The 27,671-nt window shown below is 39.2% G+C and overlaps 2 protein-coding genes across 3 annotated transcripts in view; one reads left to right on the top strand and one right to left on the bottom strand.

Moving 5' to 3' along the window:
* The window catches only part of LOC127004523 (cysteine sulfinic acid decarboxylase-like), a 52,692-nt gene extending 48,196 nt beyond the window's left edge, over positions 1-4,496 (top strand). The window contains exon 12 of the mRNA XM_050872341.1: positions 2,291-4,496. Coding sequence (XP_050728298.1) covers positions 2,291-2,473 — 183 coding nt within the window. The 3' untranslated portion in view covers positions 2,474-4,496. The remainder of the gene's footprint in view (positions 1-2,290) is intronic.
* Positions 4,497-5,587: 1,091 nt separating this feature from the next.
* On the bottom strand, positions 5,588-27,659 carry LOC127004513 (uncharacterized). Of its 2 annotated transcripts, none has more exons than XM_050872323.1 (8): positions 27,523-27,659; positions 24,490-24,604; positions 22,162-22,245; positions 21,457-21,611; positions 21,010-21,147; positions 19,394-19,604; positions 14,480-14,662; positions 5,588-7,301 (listed from the first exon to the last, which is right to left on the bottom strand). In XM_050872323.1, exons 2-8 carry the CDS (start codon positions 24,598-24,600, stop codon positions 6,357-6,359), a joined length of 1,827 nt encoding a protein of 608 aa, XP_050728280.1. In that variant the 5' UTR covers positions 24,601-24,604; positions 27,523-27,659; the 3' UTR covers positions 5,588-6,356. The 2 variants fall into 2 exon arrangements, with proteins under 2 accessions (XP_050728280.1, XP_050728289.1); XM_050872332.1 differs by lacking the exon at positions 27,523-27,659 and adding an exon at positions 26,867-27,026.
* Positions 27,660-27,671: the final 12 nt, after the last annotated feature.

Here is a 27,671-nt window from a genome sequence, read left to right as displayed (position 1 = left end):
CTCTGTGGGCGTCCCCTTGGCCTCCTCCACTTAGGGTTGTCTCTTACAGAAACCCGGTGAGCAAGGTCGGTTTTCGGGTATCGTGTGCCACATACCTGTCTTTCTGGAGTTGGCATTCACAGACTATGCAGGTTTTGAGTCAGTCTCATGGTGTGATCACCAGTTTGACACAAAGTCATTCCAGCAATATCCCATGATTCTTCATAGTCACCTATTACCAAAGGCATCAATCTGCCTCTTCAAGTCACTATTCAGTGTCCATGTTTCACACCTATAGAGAAAGACAGGGAGCACAAGCAACTGGAAGCTTCAGATCTTTGTCCTTCTTCACAGGTATCGGCAATGCCATATACTACTTGTGATGAACAAGTCTAAACACTGCAGGCTGTAATACTCCTTTACAAGACCTACCACTCTTTTGCACTTCACTACCAAGGTACATGAAATTTTCCAAGATACCAATGTCCTTACCACATGCACGGACATATTGTACCGTTTCATCTAGCATGCATCCAATCCCCTTTACCTTGGTCATGGTTCAGAAGACCTTAAGTCCCAAGCCTCCTTTTTTCAGTGTCTTGAGAGCCATCACCAGAAACTCCAGCAACTCCGCAAGAATTACTGCTTCATCGGTAAAAAGTAGGTCAGTGACCCAGGTATTGCTAACATATGCTCCACAATGACTGATTCACTACTCTGCCTCATACTCAGTCCATGTAACTGTTGAAAAGTGACGGATGTCTCACTCCTGCGTTTTGGGAAAGAAGCTTGACATGCCCCCTACACACTTCACAGCACTCTCAGTCCCAAGTACAGGCCAGTTAGTAGACCAACTGTCCTTGTAGAAATCCTGTGGAGCTGTAAAAGATCACAGACATGCATGCATTAATTCAGACTTCAGGCCTCTGCAGCTTCAGGAGCTGGTTGCAAATCTGTATGAGCAATAGATGGATAAGTACTTTGCTTGGCATACTGAATAATGTAATACCATGTTAGTTGTTGCAGTCTTGGCAATTCCCTTTTCTTTCCAAATAGGCAAGACCAGCCCCCTCTTTCAGTAAAGAGGAATGGTATCAGATTGCTATATGCTATATAGTCAAGACTGCATGCAACCTGCAGATCATGGCCTTACCTCCAGATTTGAGCAGTTCTGCACCACTGTTACAAATGGCAATTGTCTTTCCTACCCTCACCCTTGCCAATCTCTCTCCCTACATCAAGAGAGGGTGGGTTTTTGTCAATGGATGGATCAGCATCCCCCATTTGCAACCCAACATCTGGAAGCTGCCCACTCAGGGTCATTCACTTACATACAACTGCTCAAAGTACCAATAAGCTCTCTGCCCATCCAAGTCTGATACGATGCAACCATCTGTGGCTTGGACAGCACTTAACTGAGAGGGAGGCTCAGAGTGGAGCTTCTTCAGGGTTCGATAAGCAGATCAGAGGACATTTGCCTTGAAATGGCCCTCATCATCCTCAGTGAGACTCCTGACATACTTCTCATTGTCTCTCCTCAGAAGCTTTTTTTTTTTTTTTTTTTTTTTTTTCAGCAAGGGAGGCAGCTCAAGGGCAAAAACAAAACAACAGAAAAGTCTGCTAGACACTGCTCTGACAAAGGAAAGAAGAAGAGAGATCAATTTCAAGTGGAGAGGTGTCTTGATACTCTCCTTTTTACCCCTCCACTGTTATTGGCATGGATTTTGCCTTCACTGGTAGCCTGGTAACATATTTTCCCAGGTCTTTCTCTGCCTCTGTGGTGGGTAGTGGAGTGTTTTCCATGTGTTATTGGTATGCTGGATTTCCCCTCCAAAGGTGCATGACTACATTTTTCTTCATTGAATTGCAGCCACTTTTTGCTCCACTCCTGTAGCTTGGTAATTTCTTGTAGGAGGTCCATATCCAAGGGGTTAAAAGAGTTCAAGTAGTAGGGAGGAGGAGTCCTACTCGACATAGCTCTATATTGGTCCCAATTCCCAGCAAGCTTGGCAGCCCAATATTCTCCAGCATTTCCCCAAGGCAAAACAATGTATAGATCCACTCCTCTTAGATCCATGCCTTTAAAGCTAATCTGGATATAAGTAGTTGTGGAGACAGGATAACATGAGACTAACTTAAGTCCTGTATACAACAACTAGGTAAATACATTTTCCCCCTACAGATCATGCTTTATCAAAAGGGAAGTAAGAATGTTCAGAGAAGGAATGATGACATTGCTTCATTGCTGCTATCGTCCCTCCTTTACTTCACTACCTATTTCTTCCCTTTAACTTCCCTCTCACCCTTCCAGGTTGCACCCTGTCTTAAAGAGAAGATGGTCCGTGAGGGCAGGATGATGGTGACTTACCAACCACTGAGGGGACGCCCTAACTTCTTCCGCCTTGTCCTCCAGAGCTCCCAGGTGACCTCACAAGACCTTGACTATTTTGTAAATACCATTGAGGAACTGGCTGAAGGTATTCAGTTGCCTTAAGAATGTTTAGATCATTGAAGCTAAAGTGAACTGTAACAAACACACACTGGGGTGATTGCTTTGATTTGTTTCCTTTTACCTTAAGCAGTTTAAAAGCACAGCTAAGAAGTAGTAGAGTATTTAGTTGCCTTATTAACATGTGATCATAGAACTAGAAAGTAAACAGGTCACAGTATCTTGTAGATGGAAAGCAACATAACTAAAGTATACTTCCATTTGAAACTGGCTGATAGGGTGTCACCAGAAGTGGGTCAGCCCTGCCCCGCAACTCTGCCACACACTCTCAACACCTCTTGCTTCCTCTCATATGTCAGCTATTTACTACCTTTAAATGAATTGAATTAAATAATTGGATTATTCAGTAAGATCATATAGTGTTGAGATTGATTCATTTTTAGGATAATAACAAATATTGAATAAATATACCACGACACTTGACAACGTTGGAATACAACATTGTCAAGTGTCATGGTATTTATACAAAATCTTTGTTATTATCCTAAAAACAAAACAATCTTAATACTATATGACCTTATTGAATTATCCAATTATTTAATTAAATTCATTTAAAGGTAGTAAATAGCTGACATACGAGAGGAAGCAAGAGGTGTTGAGAGTGTGTGGCAAGGTGCGGGGCGGGGCTGACCCACTTCTGCCAACACCCGATCGGCCAGTTTCAAATGGGAATACTATATAACTTAACACATTTGTTACCATACAGAAAAAATGCTTTTACTCTTGAGCCACCCTGATTAGAAACTGAAAAGGAAGACTATCTTACATTTACTACTCCATTGATTTAATACTCTGACTAAGCACATTTATAGTATCTGTAGAGAAACAAGGCTATGCTTTTTGTCAATTTCCCTTTTTTTTTTTTTTCTGTAAAGATAGATTAAAGCCTATAAAATAGAAATGCCCACAACATGCTGCTTGTTTATGGTTTGTAACTTCTTTAAAAGAGACTAATAATGGCATCAAGTAATGGCAATTTTGATCTTCAGGAATCATACAAATATTAGTCTTGAAAATCTTACAATTAGCAACTGTATCAATAGTAACAAATATTAGTCTTGAAAATCTTACAATTAGCAACTGTATCAATAGTAGCAGTAACAGTTGTAGTATATATATAATACAAGTAATACTGTAGTAGTAGCTTGTGGTGGAACTATAATTTTAATTATTATTATTATTATTATTATTATTATTATTATTATTATTATTATTATTATTATTGTATTATTGCTGTGGTTACATATTATCATTATTTTTGAGCTTTCATTCCTAGCTTAGGTTTTATGAAAATTAATCAAATAGTAACTATATTGTAATGAAACCAAAGATAATGAAAGTAAAAAAAATGGAAAAGAAACATGCAATTACATTACTATAATGGTAATAAGTAAATAACACCACGCAGTAAACCAAACAGGGCAGGTGAAGGCAGGGTGTATATAGTGAGTCAGTAAACATTATTTGCTGCCACAAAAGAAAAAGATGAGTTATTCCCATGTGATTTCATATCCTGACTAGAGAAAAAAAACATCATCCCAATTACTGTAGTAATTTGGCAATACTTATAGAGTAAAATGTGAATTAGTCAGCCTTTTAGATTGCTATAGTTGATTTGCTAGTATTTACATTTCTGTTTGAAGTAAATGATCCAGTGTTTATGGTTACTGGAAGTATATTATTTTAATGCAACTGATGTTGGAAAATGTAAATTTAAAAGACTCATTTCAACTTAACAAATAATATTTGATATTAATATAAACATAATAATATTTTTTTTTTTTTTTTAAATGTAAATGACATAATGATTAAGGTGTGTGTATATGATTGTAAACGCATGAGCTATGAGCTATACAGGATTGAACAGTTCAGAGATTTTCTGTAAACAATGAAGCTGTTCTCAAAGAAGTGTAGCTTTAGGGGGGCTTGGCTTACAGTCAATGTTTGATTAAAATTCTTTGTATCTTTGTAAATATAACTTTATTTGTAAAGATTAATAATAATAATATCATTGACTATTGCATACACTCATGCAGATACAGTCTTCCATATAGTACAAGCTGTTGCAAGCTTTAACTTCTTGTATTCTAGCTCAGTGCTAAGAATTTGCTAATGAAAATAAAAAGAAAAGCTCAGTACAGTGTCAAATTAAATAATTTCACCCCTGCCCCCCCAAAAAAAAGAATGTATACAATTAGATTTTTTATGTTCAAGAAACAAATCACCCTATTTCAGAGAAAAGATCATGAAGCAATGATAATTTCTTGCTGCTCTTCTTTTCCTCTATTCATTAACTTGGTACAATGAATAAATCACATTTAATGTATGTGTGTTTGTGTGTTTACCTAGTTGTGGTATACTGCAAAGGAGCTACTCTCATGTTATTCCATCTCTTTATCTACTATAATCCAACTTGTCCTTAAATTCATGAATCATCTTCACGTGGACCACATCTTTTTCCAGGCCATTCCAGGCCTCCACTACTCTTTATGGAAAGCGGTTCTTCTTTATGTCTCTTCTATAGGCTTCCTTTTCATCTTCCTTCCATGACCTCTTGATTTTCTTGTATTCCATATAATCAGATCTTCTTTGTCCACTTTCTCCATCCCACTCAGCATCCTATATACTGCAATCAGATCTCCTCGTGTGTGTGTATGTGTGTGTGTGTGTCATTCATTCACCCCATGGTCTGATCACATGTTGGGACTCGTCATCACCAGCCAGTACCCTCACAGAATGAGCTTTCTTTTGAGCTCAGAGGACTAGTCTATGGGTATTGCCAGGACCTCACCTTCCCCCTATTCCCCTTCCTTAATTAAGAAAGGACAGTAACTGCTCCTGTCAGTAAATAAACTTTTGTCCCAACTTGAACCCCAGCCTGCTGGGTGACAGGCAAAGATGGTATTTGCTCATCTATGAAGCAGTGTGTGTGTAGGGTGGGGGGTGGGGGGGGTTATCATCCAGTTTTAAACTTTTGAGTGCTGAATAGTATCACCAGCAATGCAGGACATGACTCTTATCTTAGCAAAACATGCAGTACAAGGAAAGCACAACAGACTCAACTCATAAATAAATGAATCTTTGTAATATAAATGTGTTTGTGTGTGTGTGTGTGTGTGTGTGTAATTAAAACTGATATAAAACTTAAACTGACATACTGAAGGAAAGAACAACACTATACTAGAAAAAAACAAGATCAATTATACTGAAAACAAAAATCTTGTATAGATATAACAATAATTGATGTCAAGGGACTAGTCAAACCTACTATCAACTCCTTTTCCAAATAGAGGCAGCAACACCAAGGTTCCTCATTTAACAAAAAAATACCACTGTTGCTGCCTTTTCAAAACAAATGACTAAAATATTGTCTTCAAAATTGATCCACAATGTGCATTATGAAATTTTATTTATTTTCTTTTGTAAATAAGAAATATAGCTACTGCTTTCCTTTCAACCTAAACTCTAATAACTAAAAAAAAATCCTAATCTTCATAAATGTTGTAAATAATGAAATATATATAAAAGTATATAATTCAGAATAGAAAATATGATATGCATAACAAAACTGTGGCATTCTTATATTGTCTATAGAATTTATTTATCAGTAAAATTAAAATAAACTGTATAAATGACTTTCTTGTCCCACAAAGTTTTGCCTACTGCTGAACCCTTCATCTGCTGTTTGTAACATTAGTATCTTGAGAAGGATGTTCACCTCTCATAACCTGAGATGGAATGAAAGAATATAAATTGACTCAAGTGTAGGACTGTAAAGAAAATTAAAACAAGTACTAAATAGGCAAGGGAAAAAGAGCACAATTTAGGGAAACAGACACTTACATGATATTTAAGGAACTTTCAAAGGTCAATGAAGTAGCCAAGATTTTTCCCCACTATGGACTGAAGAAGATTTTTGCAGCTTACTAGGAAAATTAAAACTACTACTCTCCTTGCTCCTTGCACTGGATAACTCATGGGAAGAGGAGAGCCAAAGGTGTTTGGAGGCAGCTTTATCCTTTTTATCCTGCCACTTATTATCCTCATAAAGCTCTTTGTTTGAATTCACTACCCTAGGCAACAGCCATGGCTGATCCTTGATGGTGAGCGAGGGCAGGCAGGTGTAGAGTTTTTTGTAACTTTCATTAATATTGCTCATCTCATTCCTCTTGGTTGGATCCACAGAGACTCTCTTTAGAGCCTCAGACAGAGCCTCAGAAGTAATTCTGTTATCCTCTCTTGTGCAGGCTTCCTTTTCCATTTCGTTCTCATCCTTCTCTTGGGCATTCTTTTGGTTTTTGAGGTTTTTAAGAAGCCAAGTGTTGGAGTGGGAGGGCAGCTGGGCATGAGGTAAGGTCCTAATGGAAGCATTGTTCCCATTACAAAGCCACTGGTCTCCAGGGGGCCTGTACATCACACACTTTGCAGGTCTTGGAGAATCTTCATTTTCTTGTTTATTCCTCAGCAGCCACTGGGAATTCTCTGAAGTGAGTATCTTGGCCATGTGGGCAAGTACAGAGTGGATGCCTTCAGCTTCAGAGAAGGTTCTTTTACGGCTTGTTTTGGCCCTAAAGTCTGCACTCTGCTGTAGCTTCTCCAGTGCCTTCTCCCTACACTCATTTTGGCACAGACACTCCTCAAAAGAGTGGCAAGTTTCATTGGCTTGGCAGATGGAGGTGATATCCAGTTTCTCTGTCACTTTGTTTGTATCCTCTGGAAGTGTCTTGGTGCTCAGCCAACAGGACTTGTCATTGATAAAGTGATGAAGGTTCTCAATCTCACACACACCTGATCCAGGCAATGATGAGCAGTCCTGTAAAAGAATGCTGTTTTAAGTATGCTGTGGGCCTATATTAGTTGTCTATAATGCTATCACTTATGAATCTACTAATGAATGCAACTAGTCTAATCACTATGAAGGTAGGGGGGGAGGGGGGTTGTTTGAAAGGAAGTCAAAGAATGATCATATAGTGGGAGGAGCCCCACTATGGATATACAAACCAATAAAAAATATTTATCTACCACTCAAACCTTGACATTTTCTTCAAACTATGCTCTTTTATTGATAACTCTTTACTACATGAGATTATGATATATATGTATAATTTGTAGTACTGTGCCTCCCCAAGAATAACATTTTGTCCTTGTAGAACAGAGAAATGGGTGAATCATTAAAAAACACTTCACAAATGAAAGAGCTATTGTTCTTTATTAGAAATTTCTATATCAAGAAACTACAATTATTAAATGCAAGTGGCAGTGTCATGATGAATATGGAGAAGGTAGTTTGAGTTAAAGAAAATTCTATATTGAATTGTTTAGGGTGAGCAGGAGGGGTAATGAGGAGAATGATTTGTTGAACTTGGAAGTTCCTAGTGTAACCATTGATGAAGTGAAGCTTTGAAAGGGATGAGTAGGGTTAGAGCATTTGACCCAACTACAGAACTAATTAAAGATGCAGGCAATACCATACTTCATAAACTAACTCAAATAGATACAAGACGCTTGCAGTCGCAAGTTCCTAGATTCTGGAAAAATTCCACCATTATAATTCGTAAAACGACATGAGACTTATATAAAACTATCGACCAAATGTCTGTAACCTACAGCTTTCTCAATAAGATCATAAGCAATGATGTAGCAAGTAATGTAATGACATTATGTTTGTTAGGAAATTATAGGCCTCTTCTGTAATCTTCCCTATGTGTTTCTCTGGTGACAAATTTCAAAATATAACACCTGTCATTCCCTCTGGGTCTGATCACGTGGTGGGCTTGCAAGTGTTTGCGTGTGAGAAATAAATAGGTAAACGTAAGTTCCCATTTCATACAAAAGAGGAGAAAAGAAAATTTTTATTCTACCTTTCACTCATTCATCCATCCATCCATTCCTCTATTGATCTACAAATACTATTGATTTTTTTTCTGTTATACCCCTGCTACTACTACCCACCTTTACATTTGACCTACTCAATTTTCATCCAATGTCCAATCTGCCACACACCTCTGTTTTGTTGCTGTAAACTTGTTTGCTTCACTAATGCTTACTAGTAACTCTTCCTGTCTGCAAATTGTTTTCAGAATGTGGTAAAAACACTCCCTCTTTTCTACTATTTAACATGCTCATTACACAATCTCAAATTATTCACAATCTACCTAATACTCATAAGTCAGAATCATGCTAACCACACAATGGTATGTCACCATGCTGAGTATTGATCTCAAATAATCCACATTGCCAACACGAGTAATTTTTCTTACTTTTTATTGCCATGCTGACTTATTTGTAATGCTGTCTTAAAGGGCTTTTACTGTATAATTAATTAGGGTATATATATTTTTTAAATCATGCATAGCTTACACATAGACAAAAGCACGATTTTTCATTATTAGTCCAGTCCATAAAACAAAAGCAGTTTAGCATGGTAAGAATATGGTGACAAATTGTTACAGTACTCACAAAGTGTCAGATAGGTAACTATTCCAGCAATAATGATAACCATGGTTTAAATCATGCCACATTCCTCCACACTCTACAGTACTCTTCCTCCACGCTCTACAGTACTCTCCCGAGTTTCACGCTTGCTTCGTTCTGCAGGTATAGCGCTAAACTCACTGATCGCAAAACTCGGGGTATTGAAAGCCTCTAACTATGATGAAATGAAAGGTTTGTGAATCTGAAGTCAACGTTGATAGTTAAATCATTAGTTTGTAGCTTTTACCGTGGGCCATTTATGTGCAACTCTGTGAATCTCACCCCAGCACGTGTGAACACGGTCACCAAACCGCTAGTTTCTCGAGAATTTTGTACAAAGATTCAAAGTCGACTGCATTTCATGGGAAACTCATCAAAATTCTTGTCAGAAACTCAGTCACCAGCATGTCGGTTATTTTCTCTTGAGGTTGGTAAGTTGTGGTCACAAGAAGAGAGCGTATCAGCTGATCGGTTTAGTAGCTATCCGAGTGTTTATTCCAGTACCACAATGAGTTCCACGAAGCTAGATAAGCTTGAAGTAACCAGGTTGAGCAGGTCTTAGACTTTTGTCTTGTCCAAGCATAGCCACTGCCTCATTGTGTCTGGGTCCTCACTGCTAGATTCGCATAGCATTTAATGGTAGCAAGCTAACCACTCATGAAACAAATGCTTTCTTTTCTTTTTTTTTTTTTTCTTCAGCAAACGCCACCAAAAAGCAAACTCTGCAATGCCTGGATCCATTGTTTGTTTTGCTTTTCAGCTGATATATCCCAGAATGCAACAGTCCTCTGTGTGACCAAACTTGAGGATAGATTCAAGGCAGAAAATTATTGGGAGATAATTTCAGTGGAAAATTCCTGAGAAACTAGCTTGTGTGACCGTGCCTTTAACGCGGGCTAGATTTTGCCGTGCCTGGCCTGCCACGCGGGCATATTCACTCAAAAACACACCTCACTTCAACCTCAAGTATCTTCTCTCTTACTGAGCTAACGTTGCTGAACGAGGTATCATTGTAAAGTCCTTTTCCTTAGCTGTCCTTTGACATTAATTTGAACACCATATAAGCATTGGTAGAACGAGTACAGAGTTATAAAGTAGGAACTATGAAAACATATTATTATAGACAGATACCCACCTCTATTGTTCTTATTTTCTATTATTTAGCAATAAAAAGCATCACTTTTTTACAGCTTCTGTGTACCATACCCATAAAAAGCTCAAAAACGGCATGTTTACTGTACTTAACGGCAAACTAATCAAATATGGCGGCGCATTCATTAAAAAAATGCCATGTCCACTATTGTGGACACCCGCGCTACGAGCCCACGCTCCGGCTGTACACTATTGTGGACACCCGCGCTTTAAGGGTTAAGCTGCTGGTGTCACACTGGGCCTTTTACCTCCAACCCTGCTGGCGACAGGGGTGACTGGCAACTCTAACTTTTCCAGGTGTGCGTCACACACGTCTAAGGTTGGTTGTCAGTATTCGCAACGTAAAAAAGCAGTCGCCCTGTATTGATTAAATAGTAAACAAAGCAGCTCTGCCAGTCTACTTTACAAGTTTCTTGATTGGCCATTTTCCACTGCTCCTCGCTCCTCAGCCACTGCCGTCGTCTGTTTGTTTACATACAACCGCACCGTTGTTCATACCCCCAACCGTTTTCCATCCGTACGGACAACCGACAACTCGGTTGCCAGTTGTCCCAACAGTTGGAGGAAAACGGCCAGTGTGGTGTGACACCACCTTAAGGAATCGCTTGTGACGGCGACGATAGGTAGACGTGACCCGTATATGTCAAAGCAGCGCGAAACTTGGGGCAATAATGCGCAAAAGTCGGGATGGTAAGAATTTAGGATTGAGCGTGAAACTCGATGATCGCAAAACTCGAATCACACAAAACTCAGGAGGGTACTGTAGTGTCCTAGCTGACTTGTGCTAATGTGGAACACTTCCATAATTTATTTTCACAGGAATTTTAAATTTATTGCCTTTGCAGTTTGGGAGTATACAACTTGCTTGAATTGTAGAAGATCAAAATAATGATGTATTGCCTTAACTTAGAACTAAGCTGATCAGCAATCAGTGAAAAGTTTCATATGTGTTCAGTCAACTGATCTGCTGCTCTATATCATGCATAACCGAACAATAAATCTAAAGAATGCTGGAGAAAAATAAAAAATAATTAACAGACAGGCAGAGATCTTTACTTCAGGCAGAGGACAACTACAGGCTAGTAATGATAAAATTTGCTATGGTATAGATTAACCCTTTCACGCACCATGACGCGATTCGTGTCAAAATGGAATCGTCTACATCTGAGCTTTTGACTCGAATCGCGTCAAAAACTTTTAAAAGTTCACCAAAAAATAAAATATCTTTCAGAATCGCATCAAATTATTTTGCGTCAAAGATCCAAACTAGACCTATAAACTAACTAATTGTCAACTCTCTCGTGCCGTTTCATTTGATGTGATAATTGCCTGTGGTTTAGTTGCCTCTCAGCAGGCAGCCTGTAAGCACGACTGTGGTCCTTTAACCCGTAAGCTGCGGGACTGAGATTCTGAGTGCGTCGCCTAGCGCGGCTATATCAGCGAGAGATTGACCTTCAATAAATGATATCTAAGTTACATAAACGTGTCATAAATATTACAATACACATATCTGTAGCTCGAAATGTTTTTTTTCCTGAATATTTCTTAGATTTTCTATCACAAAAATGTTTTTCTGGCAGTATCTGAAGCCGCGGCGGAAACTTTTTGGCGCCTGTTTGAAAAGCCCGCTTCCAGAAGGCTTACAGCAGCTTACCGCTCAGCCGCCCAGAAGGCGTACAGCAGTTTGCGGGTTAACCCCTTCAACACTAGGACACGTATACTGCGTCCTTGTGTGCCCCGTAACCTATCCGAGGACACGCATACTGTGTCCTGGCTCGCTTTAGCCAATATACGAGTTATTTTATCTCTATATTTATGCTTACATCTCAAAATTATCAATTAATTTATGTTTCTTTATGTGCACTATTTAATTCTGCATGTTTTCATATATAATATATAATGATTATGTTGAGTTTATAGCTGAAAACTTGTTATATTCAATAGCGACATTTGAAATTTGGCGCGTGCGGCGATCCCGGATACGGCACGGGGCGCTATTTTGGCCTGGCCGTAGCGAAGGGGTTAAAGGCAGGTGTCTACAGGGTATTTTTCAACGAATATATTTAAAATCGGATGAATACCTGTGTATCGCTCATCATGCCCGGGAAAGCCTAAATTGCCAGGTTGTGAAGTTTGTTCTCAAAATTAAAACCCCTCCTCCCTGGAGGCCATTTTTAAACGTCCTGCACTGTTGCCTCATATCCGGACATATGTGTCAACATATGCGGTATCATTAAATGCTTGTATATACGTAAAATTTGCATTAGAAAAAAAAAATTCTCCATAAATTTTGTCATCTGTCATCCTCTTACTCTGCGCGGCCCGAGGATTGGAGAAGGGAATGCGGCGAACGCCAGTGCCTCGCAAGACACAGATCGCATTTTTCTCTCCACTCCAGCCAAAACAATGTCCTTACAAATGATGTATAAGTGCAAGGCAACCAGAAAGAGTCATCAACATCAAGAGGGCTAATGGAGCAGCCAAGACTCGGAAAGCAAGCAAGAGAGCAGAGTAGAAGCGAGGTAGAGCGAGGGAGCGTGATGGCACTCCGGGCACTCGCTATGCGCCGGGCCACCACTCACCACAATCATGTGTTTCACGACTTGCTACAACACGTAGTACTAATCACGCCCTTTTCCATGACCACCTGCCTTGTCACCACTTACTCCACCGCCACCTACATCACCACCAACTGCAGAATCATCTACATTGCCTCATGAGACATCACTGCAGCTCTGACAACAAATTATTCACAGATTTGTGAACAATGAGCCTGATTACAAGCAAAACTTTCATCACCGTGTCACTTTTTAAGCTACAAACACTGTTAGAGAGACAGAATTGCCCAGTACATTCATGCAGGAACACCTTGACCTTCTGACACCCTCACCTTTGATTGATTAAAACTTTTTTATAAAGGGGGACCAGATGCCTTAGCATTCTCCAGTAAGTCAACAAGGTATACACAATAATATGTAAAACTTTCATGCCAATCAAATAAATACAAATGGCAAGACAGGGATGAAATGGAAAAAAATCTTTAGGAGCCAATATCTCGAAAAGTAGTTTTTTTACACTTCAAAAATTTTTACAAAATCGGTAAAAAGTCTGAACGACTTTTGTTAGGTATCATTTAAAACTACAACTAAAGGACAATTTTTGCTATTGATAAAATTTTTAAAAATGTAAAAAGAAAACTGGACAGAGTGGAGAAAATTTTAAGTGACAAAAAAATTTTATAATTTTTTTCAGAGACAAAACAAAAAATCCAAAATTTTATCAATGCGAAACGTAGATAGGTAAACAAAGTTTCTATGGTATTTTTTTCAAAGTGATTAATTGAAAAATAAAGTCTGTGAAACAGAAAAAAACAAAAATATGCTTTGTTTGAGTCTCTCCTAAATTTCACCCAAATTTAATGAAATTCACAGAATATCATACCTTTACACCTACAAACAACACACTAAAATTTCAAAGCTGTTAGATGTACCATATGTGCAGGAGGACCCCCGTAGTCGCGCTCCTTAAATTGTTTTTCTCAGAGTCGGTAAACTTCACTATTTATTTGCATTTCTTGATATTTTTTCCTTTCATAATAATAATAATAATCTCTTCTAAAACCAACGATATATAATAATGCCAGGAAAAAAGAATACTCGTGGGTGAAATCGATAACATGATAAAATTTTCGCCGCACGGTCAGGCCATTCTGCGAGGCCCCCTAGGGAGCCCCAGACGGATGTCGCAGTGGAAAGAGAAACTTATTAAACTTTTGGTGCGTGAAAGGGTTAAAGAGGCTTTATCTTTCAGAAAACTAGGAGGGCATCTGTTATGGTTAAAGCTATAGTATGGCTTTTACGGTAAGAGCTACAATAATGACAAAGTTGAAATGGCCCTTAACCAAAAAAGAAAAGGAATGTAATAGAAGTGAGTGAATGGACAAAAAAAAAAAAAAAAAAAAAAAAAAGTGAAGACTTCCTCTGTGGTTGCTATTTGAGACAGTCTAAGAAGAAAGTATTAGAACTGTTTAAATGTACAAGTAAAGTTAGTCTAAGAAGAAAGTATTAGAACTGAGTCAATGTACAAGTAAAGTTGGGGTCGTAAACTAAAGCTGCATGTGGCCACATTGCTCAGCTCCATTTCATTAGCCCTTGAGAACTTGTGGTGGGTAAGAATCCATTACCCTGGGCCACTAGGTAGGTGTGAAATCCAGGTTGCCACAATTTACCTATCCCAGGTTTCCCCAGGTACCCATTTACTGACTAGCCCAAAAAGGAGAGTTAACAGCTGTGTTAGCTACAAAAACTGCCCAGGCCAGGATAACAATGACAACTATGAATATTTCACAATAAGTTAACCACATACCTGGGGAAGGGGCACAATCTCAATACTAGAGCTCTCAGAGGTGGCTGGTGTGGCCACCATGTCAAAACCCTCACTACAGTGGAAGAGGCTGGACTCATCATCTCCAGTTACTGTGGAGGACAGTTGCAGGTCCCCAAGCCAGGCAGCAACATCATTTGATTTGTTCTGAGGAGTGGCATGTGGCTGTGGAAAAAGATTCTACATTATCATCCTTTCTGAATTTCGTTCTTAAGTTGGGTGCAGACAAATACCAGAAAGCAAATCATGCACTTATAAGTGGAAAGATCACCACTAACAAAGTAAAATGAGCTACACTGCAGACTTGCACACATCAGAAGCTACAGCACAAGAGCATTTGATATGCTATTGATGCTATTGATATTAACCCTTTTGTGCACCAGTAAGTTTCATAAGTTTTCTTTCCAATATCTCATTTGTTGAGAAGCATTTGTGGCGTATCCGCGCACCTTGCATACACCTGCTTCGTATCCAGTTTACATCCCATACAAGCTCATAAGTAGGCACATATTATATACCACTAGACTTACAAGGAATTTATCTGTACATAAAAACTCCATTATATAGATAATTTAAGACATTTTATCCTACAAAAATAATCAAACTAAGAATAAACTATGTTCCCAACATCGTAGCTCAAAACTTTTCTCATGAACATTTTACATGCTACATTTTCATTTGAACCGTCGTTTTACAAGCTTTCCAATACTGGTATTATCATTCTGAAATGTAAATTAGATCCCAAGAAAGTAATGGAAAACAAATCAGCACGCTATCTCCGATGATGGAGTCACCCTTCAGCAGCAGAGCAGCGACCAACCGTAACTAAGGATTAGGAGTGACTAAAGTATTTTATATTTTTTTTTTATTGAAAATAAGCAAAAGACACTATTTCTATGAAAATTGAAAAGTAAAAAATATTTTTGTTACTTCTATAGAGGCTTCTTTGTGTTACATAATGCATACATGTGTACATGAATTACATGGGATCATTGATAAATAATAAGACAGTTTTGAAAACAAAGAGGCACATCACAATCTACACACATGTATCTAGTGTCCTTTCGCTTATCATGTTTTATGGAACACTAGTGGCGCCGTAGTCGCTTCATATGAGGGATTTTTTCTTTGGAGTGCTTCAGTGGGGTATCTAAGCGCAATGTGCTTACCACAGTCTTTCGACACTTCGATGACCCCCTTTGTTCACCTCACTGCCTTCACACTATACCTGAAGTGTCAGAAGAAGCACTGGCAGGGTTGCCAGAGGTGTTAACAGTACCAGAAGTCCCACAGGTGCCTACAGAGGTAGCAGGGGTGCCAGCAGGGCCAGCAGAGGTGGCAGACATGCCAGCAGGGCCAGCAGGGCCGGCAGAGGTGGCAGGCATGCCAGCAGGGCCAGCAAAGGTACCAGGTGTGCCAGGAGGACTGGCAGAGGCAGCAGGGGTGCCATCACGGCCTGCAGAGGTGGCAGTGGTGCCAGCAGTTCCGGCAGAGGTAGCAGGAGTGGCAGGGGTGCCAACAGAGCCTGTAGGGGTGTGCCTTCGTCTTGGTGCACGGTATGGAGTGTGGTTCACTACATCAGGTGTGTGGTGTATTGTCATCCCTAAATCAGGCCATTTTTCTGGCTGAAAATGCTCAAGCTTTTCACAGATGTACTCCTGGAATTCAAGAAGACTTAGTTTCTTGGAGTCAGTGGTGTAGCTTTTGTACAATGCATAAGCATTGAAAAGAGCCATGTGGATGAAGTAAAATACTATTTATTTTTTGCTCCATTTGACTGTGCGCCTTTGGATTGGGTAGTATTTGATCATCTGATCGAAACGATCAACTTCACCCATGTGTTGATTATAATCTTCAGCCACGATAGGCTTGCTGACCGTTTTTGTGACATGATGGAACTTTCCGTCTGTGCCTTTTGCTTTGCTGTGTATTTGTTTGGGTATTGTGTCACTGTTATGGAAAGTAGACACCATGCTGACAATGTGCTTTTCCTTCCATACAATACATTGCAATAGATTGACTGTGTCATTATGTATTGCTATTGTGCAGAGCTGGGACTACCGATTGACATTTGGGATCGGTACTACCGGCGGTAGATTACTGCTACCGATACCGATCATTCGGTATTTTGAAGAAACTACCGAATACCGCTACCGATCGCATGATTGGCAGTCAATCGGTATCGGTAGATTGAAAAAGCGGGACTTTTTGTTAAGACTTAAGAGAAGACGAAAATGAAACGGACAAGTTTCAACACGTTCGAGCGCATCTATGGGAAGCAGTTAGCAGGAAATTCCAGGTATTACTTTGACGTCATCACGCTTAGCCAATCACCGGCCGTTCTGGGCGTTCTCAGCCAATCAGAGGCAGCCACGACCTAGCAATTCTCGCTCCGCCAAAGTTTTGGCGGGAGCCCCACTTGTTTGGCCTGCCGACGCGAGTAGCCTCACCTACGCTCTAGCTCTCACTCTCGAAGGAAGAAATTTATTTTGTGAAAGTTAATAATGCTGTATTGTCTAGTTTGTTTAAATTTAACTTTTTCAGTTTGATGTTTATTTTTGAGGAGAAATTCATTTATTAAATAAGTTATGTATTTTGAACTTAAAAGGGTATTAAAAGACTCTAATTTACTTCTATTCTTAAGTTAACCGAAATAAGAGAGAAATAACTTAAAAAGTGTGTTATGGGCCTTTAAAAGCATTTTTTTATTATATAATTATAGAGTTTTTTAATCTACCGATACCGAATCTATACCGATCGGTAGATTTCTGAAAAATCTACCGATCTACCGATACCGATTGGACGCGGCTCGCTACCGACTACCGATACCGGTGGTAGATTTTTTCTACAGAATCCCAGCTCTGCTATTGTGCTATCATCATTCATTTGTTTTTTGAGTGCAGTTTTTTGTAATTGCTTTGGTGCCCCCCACACCAGTCGTAGTGTGCCGCACACATACAATCCCTTCATGAACAAGTTATCACACAGATTGACTGAATTATAATAGTTGTGATCCCATTAGGTTTGTTACTGTGGCAAAGACTCATTACTTTTGTCCAGTATATACTTCAAAGTTCCACACATATCCAGATGCCATATTTCTGTGACTTCATGGGGTTGTAAACATGAAAAGACAAACAGCCTTTCCAGCCCATAGTTCCCTCATCAATACAAATGTGATCTTGCAGTGTATAAGCAGACTTGAACCGACAGAGTAGATATTCCATGACAGTGCAAATTTTGATGAGTTTATTCGTGTTTATGATGGGCTCAAGCATGAAAATGCTTCAGGATGATTCTGAATCTCTTTCCGGTCATAATACTCCTAAAGGGAGGGTAATTATGTAGTCCTCATGTTTTCCAATAGTGTCTGATGGTTGGTAGTTGAACAATACCCATCAGAAAAAATTGGCCAAGAAACTTGGCCATCTCTTCCTCATTGCAGAGAAAATACAGACTCGCAGGAGTGCCTATGAATTCTGCATAATGTTTAGTCTCCATAGTCAAGTATTGTAGCAGCTCCCTTGCAAAGAACAGCTGGAAGTACTGAAAGGGTGTTGATGGTACTGCGGTGTTAATACCAGGAGTTCCAGTGAACGCACCATGCATGGGTTGAAAAAGTGCAGACTTCCATTCATCATCACTTGGGGCACCAACAGATAAAGAAGTCTGTATTGCATGACCATGCACACACACAATCACACAACCACTGTGCTTCCCTCTTGGCCTCCCACCACAACCCCATCATGGCCCTCTGTGTCCACACCTCACTGGTGAGGTTGGTAATGGTGAACATGATGATCCTGATGATGAGGGTGATGAATGGATCACATGCCTTCTGTATTCATGAGGGATGAAGTCAGTTGGTGTAAGTGGGCATGAAGGTGATGATAGAATTGGTGGAATTGGAGCAGGCATAGGAGCAGTTGAAAATGAAACAGGCTGCAAAGTTGCATAAGTGGTAGAGGTAGAAGTCCTTGGAGGAGATGACAAAGAAACAGGATGCAAAGGTGTGAAGGTAGAGGACTGAGGAAGAACAGCTGAGGACAGTGGAGTGGGTGGTGAGTTGGAACAGGTGAGGGAAGGGGATATAATCTTAGCGCGATAAGGATGTTGGTGTAGTGGTGGTGGTGATGGTGATGTGTGGTAGGTCCATGCCTCATGGTCCCTCAATGGCACTGTCTCCTGTGTCCATGTCACTATTACTGTCTGTGATTTCTTTATATTCATCACTTTCATATACATTATCACTTTCACTATCAGTCAAAGTTTTGCTGTATCTCTTTCTCTTTGACACTTTTAGTCTTTATTTTCCATCTGCAAAGAATACCTTGAAAATATGGAACAAGATTCTGAACTCACTTTGCACAACTTGCACAGATAAATGTATGCTATGCGTATGACAACATGAGTTATCCTATGTACGGAAACTCTCCACAGAAAATGGGGACAGTCAGAAACAGCGGGCGAACACCCTGCCTGACGCGCAAATACTGAATCATTTATCACTTGCTTGGCCTGTCTATGGAAGGGACAAAGTTGCCAATTCCTTACTTTTATAAAACTTATGCTCATCTTTGACACACCAAAAACTGACACACTTCCACCAGAAACTTTATTTTCAATGAATTTAAGTGAGTTTTTTTATGCATATGTGCGTCAAGCCATCTTCCACATGAAGATGTGTGCCAAGTGCGAGAGAGGGTTAGAAAAATCTGATCTGCATCTACCACAATGAAAGATAAATAAATTATATGAAACAAAAACCATAAGAAAAAAAAGCCTCTTCACAGAAATGGCCTTCAAACCAGTGAAGGAGAAATTTAATCATAGGTAATAACATAATGACCTATTAAATCAAATCAAGTAACTTCTCTAAGGATACATGACACTTACCTTAGAGGGATTAAGAGCATCAGCACCTGAAGTGTTGCCATTGCTGTGCTGCCTGAAGAGCCAATTGTTGTGCTGATTGTTGAGTCGAGGAAATTGTACAGTAATATGCATGGGGGCGCTGCTGCTGCCGCTGCCACTGCTAGGTTCAGAAGCAGCACCGGCCACACTCTTGTGCAGGACATCATGTTCCTCATCATCGTACTCTTCAACCCTGCCAAACATTGCAAATTATTAAGCATATGAAATTAGAACTTTCATATACACTTGACCCTCAATTTCCTAGACTAAGAGGGGGAAGCACCGGTCTGGTAACCATATATGTCAGGGAATTGGGAATCACAAGTCCAGGTGCCACAGCCCATTCCCAGACTATACTCAGCCTGGCAATCACCAACATTGGTACCTGCCCCAGACTTTTACCACACTTTGGCACATTTGAGGTGACCCTCTGCCTGTTACTCATGAACACAAACTTTTTTGGGGGGGCTCCTAAAAATGTTTTTCTTATACATAGTTATAATGAAATTTTAAAAACCTGAAAGTTTGATGAGATTTGGATGAATAGTTTTTGAGATTTTTCCTTCTTCGGGAAAACGTCACGATTCTATGAAACACTCCACCTATGACTACACGTCCACACAATATTTACACCCAATGCTACAATTCATCCGTAAAACATTTGGACAATGTAACATCATTTTCCTGAAAAAAATATATATATATATATATATATATATATATATATATATATATATATATATATATATATATATATATATATATATATATATATATATATATATATATATATATATATATATATAGATTTTTTTTTGCCTAAATTCAGAGAAAAAATATGCATAAAATCATGACTAAGAGATATCATAAATGTGTTTTGGACACAAAAAAAGTCTTTTCTTTAACTTTCATGATACCATCACTTTTATCATAGGTAAGAAACTAAGGGAGGAGTGTATCTATAGTGTGAAATGGTATAAACAATGCCGTAAATTAGAAAACTCAGGTATGCAGAGGGAGGACTACTGAAAAATACTTTTTTTTTTTTTTTGACAGGTAAAATTTTGTCGTAGACACCTGAAACTTTCACAGAGTATGGAGAAATGATAGAGGAGTCTTTGGTAATTTTTTCTCAAAAAGTGATTTCTTCGAAGTTTTCGGATTTTACAAGCGAAGGGTCCCCTCAAGACATGTAAGAAAGATTAACTATAAATTATTTAAAGACTTGCGTTAAACATCTGTCAGGGAAATCAGGCTTGAGTGTATACACAATTAAATGAATCTGAATTTCACTAATAATTCTCTCTCTCTCTCTCTCTCTCTCTCTCTCTCTCTCTCTCTCTCTCTCTCTCTCTCTCTCTCTCTCTCTCTCTCTCTTCATCACTATCATCATCATCCATGTTTTCCCTAACCATAGTTAGCAGAAATTTATTGTTCAATCATTTTCACACAACTGCCTGTTTTATACATGCAAGGTGACTCACATTCAAGGTGGATACTGATTTTTTTTTTTTTTTTTTAGCAAAACAAATATTAGGGTCCATGAGGAAGCTTTAGAAACACATACTAAAGCAGAATTGATATGGACAAACACTTACTTTACAGGAATGACAGGAGAGGGGTGGTGGGTGATGGTGTCAGGTAACTGAACAGAGCCAAACTGAGATATTGCTGAGGACACTGCACTTTCGTCCAGTTGCACTGAAACATGCTTTGCTGGCTGGACTTCCTGGGAGCTGAAAACCAGAATTAGATACATTACTGTCATGACCTGAAAAAAGGCATACAGGAGTTTTACTTGACTCAGCCATAGATTCATAATGAGCTTCCCCATCAACTCTACTTGCCAGCACCACTCATGAAGACATTTCCACCGCATAATGACTCACCCATTTTCTTCTTATGGCCAAACTACCTCCAAATACTTTATCTATCCCATGACTACATGATCACTCCTGACACTTTATATTAGGTATTCCACACAAATTCTTTGGCAAATATGTTTTTGCTGCTCTTACCAATAACTTTTACAAGCAAGCACTTACTAGAACATTTCATCCACCTTGATCTTGGACAGGGTGTTTGAGTCTGTGCTGACACAACGCTGCAGCAAGCTGGAGGTGGCTGAGAGTGCCCCCTTGCTATGCATCAGACGAGCTTGCTGGGTGCTCAAACGGCAGGTCTCATGTGCTGTGACTACCTGTGGGGGAGTGATGAGACAAAGATTTAAGAAAATGGGAAGAAAATTTGTGAAAGTGATGTGACAGCAACTACCAGCACATATTCTTGACTAGAGTGAGCAAACCAAGCACACACACACACACACAGAGAGAGAGAGAGAGAGAGAGAGAGAGAGAGAGAGAGAGAGAGAGAGAGAGAGAGAGAGAGAGAGAGAGAGAGAGAGAGAGAGAGAGAGAGAGAGAGAGAGAGAGAGAGAGAGAGAGAGAGAGAGAGAGAGAGAGAGAGAGAGAGAGAGAGAGAGAGAGAGAGAGAGAGAGAGAGAGAGAGAGAGAGAGAGAGAGAGAGAGAGAGAGAGAGAGAGAGAGAGAGAGAGAGAGAGAGAGAGAGAGAGAGAGAGAGAGAGAGAGAGAGAGAGAGAGAGAGAGAGAGAGAGAGAGAGAGAGAGAGAGAGAGAGAGAGAGAGAGAGAGAGAGAGAGAGAGAGAGAGAGCATAAAACCTGAGTTATGTCATGTCACGAGAGAGAGAGAGAGAGAGAGAGAGAGAGAGAGAGAGAGAGAGAGATTCTTACCTCCACCTGCCTAACCAGCTGCCTCTCCCTCATGCGCAGTGATCCAACTTGGCGGTCCACAACATCGTGGATTTCCTCCTTCACCTGCAGGGTCAACAAATGTGTCAGTACATGAATGGAATGCAATTTTTTAGTATTTCCATATAACAATTATTTAACATGCCACCCTTGCACACTCCATTCTTCTCACCCACCTCTCTCTCATCTCTAAAATATAAAGAAGATTGCAGTACCATTTTACTAAGGGCCTTTCTTTTTCCTCTTTGTCATCTAATTTTGCTGAATTCCTTTCTGATGACCAAGACATTTAATCACAGTGACAGCATCTAAAGTTTGTCATGTCTTGAGTGTAGTGAGAAAATTGATACTGGGGAGAAAAGGAGTGAGATGCAGGTGTAGGATGAAGATGCTGAAGGAAGATTATATCGTACTCTGGAGTAGTATGATCAAAAGTATGTTATTATTAGTAGTAGTAATAGCAGCAGCAGCAGCAGTAGTAGAAGTAGTAGTAGTAGTAGTAGTAGAAGTAGAAGTAGTATAAGTAGTAGTAGTAGTAGTAATAGTAGTAGTAGTTGTAATAGTAGTAAATGAAGAAAAAATATTATTACTATATTTGGTAGTAGTAAAGGTAACAGTAGTAGAAGCAATGAAGGTAGTAGTAGAAGTGGCAGCAAGTGGTGATGACCTTGATGATGCATTACAATGTAGCACACTTGAAGAGTTACAGGAAAACTTGCTAAAACACGAGATGGGAACAGGGTGGAGAGAGGCTGAGAGGGGGATGGAAAAGTGGAGGAAAGGAGCCATGGGAAAGAAAAGAAAGGGGAAAGAAGGGATGAAGGGGCATTTATGGGAACAGATAAGAGGACCTTGACATACTCAGGAGGGAACATAATAAATTTTGAAAAGTAAAGAAAACTCATCATGAGTATATGAAAACAAACTCTTGTTTGAGGAATGCTATATTAGAAATTACGAACTATGTCAAGTGTGTATTATTTGTTTTCTATTGCTAATATGAGTTGCAGGTATTTATCATATACTAATATCCACATGAGTGATTGTGTCTGATGTGTCACACCACTAAAACAACCCTCATCACTGTTGATTGAATAATTATCACCACCTCCGACACAACTTTCATTATTTTTAATTAAATTATTACCACCATCTCCATCCCACCAAAGTAACCTTCATAACTGCTGACTCACTCATTATCATCATACCCACCATCACTACAAAAACAACAACCGTCATGGCTGACTAACTTATTATTATCGCCATCACCACTTGACTGAATGAGACAATGACTGATAGGGGGCAAGTAGTAACAGGTAAAGTTGAGGTAGAAGAAAAATATAAAGATACGGATAGTATATGACATTAAGGGAAGACAGAAATAATGACATATATCTTTGAACTAGTAAAATAGTTTATGAAGATGTTAAGAACACATAAGAAGATACACAAAATAAGCTGGCACAAGAATAACTGGAAAGAAAAATTCCTGATATTGAAGTTTACAACTTCATGGAGCGAACAGTGTAGATGACATTTTTGTTATTAATAAAGCTAGCTCAACTAATATATAGCACACAGGAGATAGAAAATGATGACTTTGAAAGCTTGCAACTGAAATGGAGTTAATTATTACTGGAATTAGAGCCGAGAATCAGGTTTCATAACTAATTTTCTTAAATTATGAAGAAAGACTAAAAGAAATGCAGCTGTTATCACAGGAAGAAAGAAGAGAGAGGTGGTGAGCTAATTATATTATATAAATTTATGAATGACCAAAAGGAATTAGATAATACAGACCTATTACTAAGAAGGGAAAGTGAAGCCAAAGTTGAGGTCATCAGAAAAAATGAGAAAGAATGTCTTAATGACACATAGAAGTACTGTTTCCCCATAGAAATAGAAATACTTAGAATTAATTAAAAAGTTGTGGTGGAGGCAAAGAGTGTACAGAGCTTTAAGGAAAAACTGGACAAACATAGATATGGAAACAGGATCACATGAGTGAAGCTCAAGCACTGCATACTACAACTAGGTAAATACACTACATCATGAGGTCAACAACTTCTCTAATGGTGTGCAATAAGATAGGACTTGCTGGCTGATATGATCTGATAACCTAGGGCTACATCACTTGTTATATCTACTGTGGTGGTGGCAAATTTACCTTTTTTGTGATATTTTGTGTAAATGTTAGTGTGAATGTCATTAATATTCCTTAATAGTGACACAACAGTTCTTTCCCCATTTCCATTTCCTGTCTCATTTGTTCATTCATTAACTTTTACAGAAGTGCACAGCTGCATCCACCTTTTGAGCATTTTGGTGCAGCTGAGTCCTGTACTCATCCACCTTGGCCAAGGAGTCCTCCACAAAGGCCAGCTTGAGGGCCACTGACAGGTCCAACTTCTCCAGAGACATTTGGCTGTGGAGATGAGGTAAGGTGAAGGACTATGCATAGACTGGGTTAGATTAGGTTAGATGTGATACACAAATAGATCCAATTTTTCTAAAGGAATGTATGGCTGTGAGAAAGGAAGAAGATAAAAGTTGACTCGGGGAAATGGAGGGATAGGGGTTACAAACAGGGGCATATCTTTAGAACCTTAAACCATTGGGGTTCATTAGTCTCAAGATTTCTACCAAGGTGGCAAGTGACCATGAATTTGTGATAGGAACGTGAACCAGATGAGACCGAATGCTTTCCATACGAGATCTAATTCTAGTTCTAACAAGATTTAAAACGGTGTTGGTCCCAGCTGGGGCATTTGTTATCATCGTGAAAACAAAACAAAAAAAAGCTATTTGAAACCCAGGGTTGTTTATAAATCACGGAGGGCTATAACTACAAGTATCTGTCTTTTGGGGAGAAAAGTAGTTTTACATTCACTGAGGATGACCTAAACATAACAGCTTTGTACAGAAGGCTTCCCAACATACTACAAAATCATGATTATCTATAAGATTTATGCCATATTTTTACAATTTTCCAGTTTACGTATCAACAAGAATGATCCATTGTATATTTCATTTCTTTTCTTATAAACTGAAAAATGTATGAGGTGGTGTGACCATATAGTATATAGGTAGCTACATCACACTAACATTTCTCTTTGTTCATAACTTTTGCCATTTTCACAGGGGATATAATTATGTCTTCCCCCCTTTTCTTTTCTTCCACTCTTGGGAAACAATTAAGGATGAGGCAGTAATGTGAAGTAACCTATGGCATGAACACTTTAACCATTCTCTCTCTCTCTCTCTCTCTCTCTCTCTCTCTCTCTCTCTCTCTCCCCAAGCTCATTCCCAAGGGATATTAAGGAAGATAGATGCCATGTATCAAAGGTAAACTGTCTGTTCACTGTTCAGTAATGATGCAGTTTCTCTCTCTCTCTCTCTCTCTCTCTCTCTTGGGGATACTTATAAAGTGAAGTAGCCCTTACAGTAATCCTGACTGTTCAGTATTTTTAATCTTTTTTCTTAGTTACATAAAGCACCTTAATGTTACATAAGACAGTCACTCCACAAAAGACTACCTAATGTGTGCAACTTTTTACTAGGAGACAGTATAATAAAAAATATATATAATAATTCAGTTTAAGGTATGAAATATATAATTATTACTGAGTTTCTTTAGAATATCTTTAGGATCTCTCTTATCGTAAAATATATTAATTGTTAGCAACATACCCAAGACCTTCCATTACAAATCTTATGTGTACAGTAAAGCAAGAGATGAAAACATTAATAGTTCCAACACCAAAAGAGTCTGATTTAGGAAATTATAGATGGTGTGGATGTTGACTTAAGAGTTTTTGAGATATGGCATTAAGGTTTGCAGGTGACTTGATTCCAGTAGACTACTCCCCAAAAATGCTCAGTACTCTTTCATGGTACATGAGAATAAACCATAAAACACAGTGCATGATGTATAAACAAAAACGGGTGTAACATCAAGACATGAGCATAGATTAGTAAATGAGAGCTTGAAACACAAGTAACAAAGGATGATTTACACCCCTAATGGAAATAAAACACCCCGGGAGTATGTAATTAATCAAATATCAATAGAAAGGTAGAATGAAATAAGCTTGTGTACGAAACCAAGTCGTGGACCATACATAAAGGATCAGGCTTTAAACAATCAATGATACATCAAATAATGCTTGATACACTTAGCTTAATACTGTAACACACCCAACACAACCTGAGACCACATAATTCATCAGACACCAACAGAAAAGCAAGAGTAAATTAAGCCAAAATAAAAGAAACAAAGCGAACACACAAGGAGGTCCATCATGCATGAAATATATATCATAACCAACGTTAAGACCCAAACAAACTAAATATGATGTAAGTGATAAAGTATTGATCAAAAGCAAGTGTAAATCAAGGAGACAAGAAAATACTAAGCGTTGCATGCAGCCGATTGAAAGCTTACATAACACGGCTTGATAATAATTGTTCAAACTTCAGAATGACGCTGACAGTGCTTCCATCATCATCTTGAACTGTAAATCCACGAAACAATAAAAGTATTGACAAGCTGACATAAGAAAACAATAAGCGTTGCAGGCAGCCGATTGAAAGCTTACGTAACACGGCTTCATAAACGTTCTAACTTAAGAATGACCCTGACAACACTTCCAACATCACCTTAGGCCGTAACGCCACGAATACTTACGAAAAAGAAGGGTTAACTAAGCTCCTATACGAAAATAACTGAGTTGCCTCTGTTGACAACCGCTCAGCTGATCGCCGCCGCCGCTCTTATGAGAAATACCTCCTCGTAGAAATAAGTCGCTCTGATGTCCACTACGCATGCGCACTGGGGAATGGACCGCAAAAAAGAAAAAAAAGAAAAAAAAAGCTTGGTTATGCTCTAGTTCCTCCACTTGTGATCTTTTTTGATGGTCGATATTGTCGGCAAGAAAACAACATACCAGACCAACAGACCAAACAAGCAAAAACTGAGTGAACGTGGGGTAATTCTTGTTGATTTCTGCCCTACTCGACTGTTATAAAGCATTTCTCTGATGTTAGCGCCGTGCATTGGAGCCGAAATAGGACAAGTAAACGATAGCAGTGAGTAAAAAAAAAAATAAGCAAAGTAAACATCTCTGGGAGCTATTTTGCAGCTGCGAGCTAATTCCTACACCCCCCCATCCCCCCCCCCCCCGCAGCCATACACGATTACCCAGCCCGCACGTATGCCACTTCAGTACACTTTCACACCCCAAGAAACACCTACGCACCCCAGCGACCAGACACATGCGTTCTCTCTGGTGTTATTGAGCTGTGTCGCGAAGGAGAACAAGTGTAATGGTGTTTGTGATGTACCTTTATGCAGGAGACTTCTGGAACTCCTCGTGCACACGCCCCTTTCTCTATCTCGATTTCTCTCTCTCTCTCTCTCTTCGTATACCGTACCCCCTCCCCTTGGACCCCTTCCCCGTGCCTTCCCTTCCCTTCTTCCCTCTGGCAGCTGC

The sequence above is a fragment of the Eriocheir sinensis genome, chromosome 3, assembly GCF_024679095.1.
Source record: "Eriocheir sinensis breed Jianghai 21 chromosome 3, ASM2467909v1, whole genome shotgun sequence".
Lineage (NCBI taxonomy): Eukaryota > Metazoa > Arthropoda > Malacostraca > Decapoda > Varunidae > Eriocheir > Eriocheir sinensis.
This window is presented reverse-complemented; position numbering and strand designations above follow the sequence as displayed.